At 47.6% G+C, this 4,148-nt stretch overlaps 1 protein-coding gene across 1 annotated transcript; it reads right to left on the bottom strand.

The window, feature by feature from the left end:
* Positions 1–3,347: 3,347 nt before the first annotated feature.
* LOC129715633 (ribonuclease inhibitor-like) lies at positions 3,348–3,935 on the bottom strand. The gene is made up of 2 exons (XM_055665497.1): positions 3,700–3,935; positions 3,348–3,544 (listed from the first exon to the last, which is right to left on the bottom strand). Exons 1-2 carry the CDS (start codon positions 3,792–3,794, stop codon positions 3,373–3,375), a joined length of 267 nt encoding a protein of 88 aa, XP_055521472.1. The 5' UTR covers positions 3,795–3,935; the 3' UTR covers positions 3,348–3,372.
* Positions 3,936–4,148: the final 213 nt, after the last annotated feature.

The raw sequence follows: 4,148 nt of genomic DNA, 5'->3' as shown, positions 1-4,148 counted from the left end.
TCTTGTCTGGCAACATCACAATCTGGTTTGGGAACAGCTCTGCCCAGGACAGGAATGCGCTGCAGAGAGTTAGAAACATAGAAACATAGAAATTAGGTGCAGGAGTAGGCCATTCGTCCCTTCGAGCCTGCACCGCCATTCAATATGATCATGGCTGATCATCCAACTCAGTATCCCGTACCTGCCTTCTCTCCATACCCCCTGATCCCCTTAGCCACAAGGGCCACATCTAACTCCCTCTTAAATATAGCCAATGAACTGGCCTCAACTACCCTCTGTGGCAAAGAGTTCCAGAGATTCACCATTCTCTGTGTGAAAAAAGTTCTTCTCATCTCGGTTTTAAAGGATTTCCCCCTTATCCTTAAGCTGTGACCCCTTGTCCTGGACTTCCCCAACATCGGGAGCAATCTTCCTGCATCTAGCCTGTCCAACCCCTTAAGAATTTTGTAAGTTTCTATAAGATCCCCTCTCAATCTCCTAAATTCTAGAGAGTATAAACCAAGTCTATCCAGTCTTCATTCATAAGACAGTCCTGACATCCCAGGAATCAATAACAATTGTGCGTTTGGCTGAACACACTATGGGAACTACACTCACCCCCCTGCAGGAACTATACACCAGGAGGCGCAGATCCAGAGATCCAGCAAGAGAACGAGAGACCCCTACCACCCCAGCAGTGGACTGTTCCAGCTGCTACGGTCAGGCAAACGCCTCCGCTGTCACGCTGTGAAAACAGAGAGGATGAGATGGAGTTTCTTCCCACAGGCCGCCAGGACTGTAAATTCTTATCTCACCAGGAACTAATTTACTGTTGTGTTGTGTCCCTTGTATAGCAATATTTTCTAACATGTAAATACTGATTCTGTTCTATAGTTTTTGTACAATTCACAGGCATTGCCACTTTCATTTCACTGCACATCTTGTATGTGTATGTGACAAATAAAGTTGGCTTGACTTGACTTTTTTGATTAAAACTTACAACATCAGCTCATGGTGGCAATAACCAGGTCCCCACAGCAATTGCAACTGCTCCAGAGAGGAGTCACGACATACCCGTTGCTACAGCTCGGTTCGTGTAGTCGATTCATTTATTACAATTGTAAAGGGCCTGTCCCACTTACACCACCTAATATTTTTTACACGTGGACATTTTACATCAGGCTAGAAAAACGCCCCGACTTACTTGATGCCACGAGTACCTACGACTAGCATCACGGCCTGCTACGACCTCGTGACGACCATGCTGCGAGTATGAGTCAAGGGCAAACTCGGCAGAGGTCGTGAATTAGGTGGTGAAAGTGGGACAGGCCCTTAACTGCTTCAGAGAGGGTGTAATTGTTATGGTTCACCCGCTCCCTCTATATTTGTTCACCACCGCCACCACGGTGACAGTTGTCTCCCCGCCGTTGTCCACGCTTGCTGGGAACACGGGCATTAGCCACAATCACACCCTGCATGCCAACAGGAAAAGCCCCAACATCTCCAACTTGTTCATACCTGCCAGCAATGGATACTAACAGCTGAGAATACTTGAGGAAGTTCAGCTTTGAATATTGAGAAATACTTATGTTTAAAACAAAAACTATTTCCTCACACACCAACATAGAGACTGTTTTACAGCTGCATAGAAATACTGCTGTGGCAGGAATTCCTGTGAAAACGCCACGTTGTTGCCCCATAAGGTTTGTGTTCTTACCTGATGCTCTGCTCCCGATTCTGCCTCAAGCGAGTGCGCGTGAATGAGTTTTGTTGGTCCCAGCAGTGGGTGATCAGACCCGGAGTAAAGGCCAATGGATAACACATTCATAAAGCTGTTCTTCAGCCTCATCAGCAAACAGGTCCACACCCAGATCCGTGATGCTGGTACTGAATTATACAAAGACTCTGTGAAGCGATTAGTTCCAACACTTTGTTTTGCTCAAAACTGACATTTTCAGCGCATAGAATCATTTATTGTAAGACTATAGACCCCTGCAACCCAATTCCTCACCAGTCTTATTTTACTCTGCATCTGACGTCGGGTGTTATTGGAGTCATTACCCACAAATTCCTGCATCATAATCTTTTACATACTGCCCCCCCCCCCACCCACCCAATTCCACTCAGCACGACCCCATAGTCTATCTGAACTATGCCTCTCATAACTATATATTTGTTTATTCTGGTTGTAAATCTCTAGATTGTTACGTTTGCCCGTGCAAAACACAATTGTCCATAATAAGTCCCACATAACAAATGTGACAATAAATTGTTAAATATGAGCCACAATGAACAGTTCCATAAAACTGTGAAGTGGCCGTTTTATCCGAAAACCACAGGTTAAAGTTTGTCTACTGCCCGACCTTGTAAGGTCTCCTGATTCCGATCGCATCCACCCAGCTTTATGGGCTCTGACGGTAAATTAACGATGGGCAAAGCTCATCTCTGTCTGACAGTGTTTAACTGAGTTCACAGTTTGATCAGATTATGCCTCCCTCCACACCCTGTTTCCAATACACGGGGTTGTTCCCAATCACGCAGTGGTCCGTGCGGTTCGGGTTTATGAAATAAGGAGCCCGTTTTGTCAACTTGCCTGGTTATAGTGTTTATTTATCCTCCAGCCTTTCCCTCTCCGCCTCACAAGAAATGCCATGAGCTGAGGACACATGTGACATCCCGCTTCAGCCTGGTGATGCATCGTTCACCAAATAACCTGTTATTTACAGGATAAAAACTTCCAGAGAGACTGTCACATCTGTATGAGGTCACCGGCTTCCAGGAACAAGGTTGGCACAAAGGTGCCCACGGGCCCACTCTCCGGTGAACGCGGAATATCTGGAAACACTCTTTCCTCTTGCCCACTGTCTGTTACTATAGCAGATCCTGGCTGTACACGTTAGGATTGTATCTGCACCAACCCTAGCGTCAAGGCATTTTGAAATTAAATCTGATCCAGTGTCCATCCCGGGTTAATGCAGTTATGTACATTGTGCAGCAGGACCGGGAAGCGTTGGGTTTTAAAGGGGAGGGCGACCGTTTAAAAGGGAGGGTGGGGAATTGGCCAACAATATTCCCGTCCCCAGGGCGGTGACCTTTACACCCTGAGATGTTCACACGACCACTCTCAGTCCGCGTCTGGGTTCCTGCAGCGACCTCAGTTCCTTCTCCCCGGTCGGACTGAACTGGCAGTCAGCCAGTCTGAAACAGTCAGTGAACTGACGGTCAGCCAGCCTGAAACAAGTGGAAAAATAAAGAGGAAATAAACAGATGAAACAACAGAGTCAATGACAGGGACTGGGGTTAATATTTCAACAACATTTACAGAACAATATCATAGGAGAAAGATGGATGGATCCTCTGATATTTTATCACATTAAACATTAACTCAAACACTCACCAGATCCACTCCAGTCTCGGGAGGGTCAGTATGAGGCGGCGGAGAGCGGGGACACATCGGTCTGTGAGGGAGTTGTGTGACAGGTCCAGCCACGTCAGTGAGGGCTTTGTACTGAGACCGGAGACGAGAACCTCGGCTCCAGAATCTGTGAGACCGACACTGTCCAGCCTGGAGATGAGAGAGAGTGAGGGTGAGGGACACAGAGAGACAGGAGACGGTGTAAATCCCCAGTGTTTATCAGTGACACAATTACTGATCATATTAATGTTCAGTGTCAGACACCCAGTGAGTGTAAACACAATCTCTCACAGTCTGGGACTTACCGCAGTCTCTGTATTTTACAGCCCGGGTTCCTCAGAGCCGCAGACATCAGTTTCACTCCGGAATCTCCCAGGCCGTTGCCTCCCAGTCTAAACATAAACAGATAGAGTAAGAAACAAACGGATACAAACCCCGGCGAGGCTGAGATCGATAACTTCTCCCAAACGGATATTTCTGGAAAAACCTCAGCACATTATTGAACAAAACTCTGTGGGTGTGGTGTTTGGTGACATTCACCATTTATTCTCATTCCCCGATAACCGGAACAAGATATTTTCTCATTCCCCATACAGTGAACGGCGGCAGGGCAAGCAACAGGCGTGTCACGGGGGAAGGGGTCGACCAGCGTGACCCGGGGGAGCCCAACAGCCCCCCCCCCCCCCCCCCGTGCGCAGTTACGGCCGCTCGGCCCCCATAGAAGTGTTGCTGGACGGAGTAACAAAGTAGTGGA

Source organism: Leucoraja erinacea, unplaced genomic scaffold, assembly GCF_028641065.1.
Source record: "Leucoraja erinacea ecotype New England unplaced genomic scaffold, Leri_hhj_1 Leri_1287S, whole genome shotgun sequence".
NCBI lineage: Eukaryota > Metazoa > Chordata > Chondrichthyes > Rajiformes > Rajidae > Leucoraja > Leucoraja erinaceus.
Note: the sequence above shows the minus strand (reverse complement) of the source record. Positions and strands in the feature narration are given on the sequence as shown.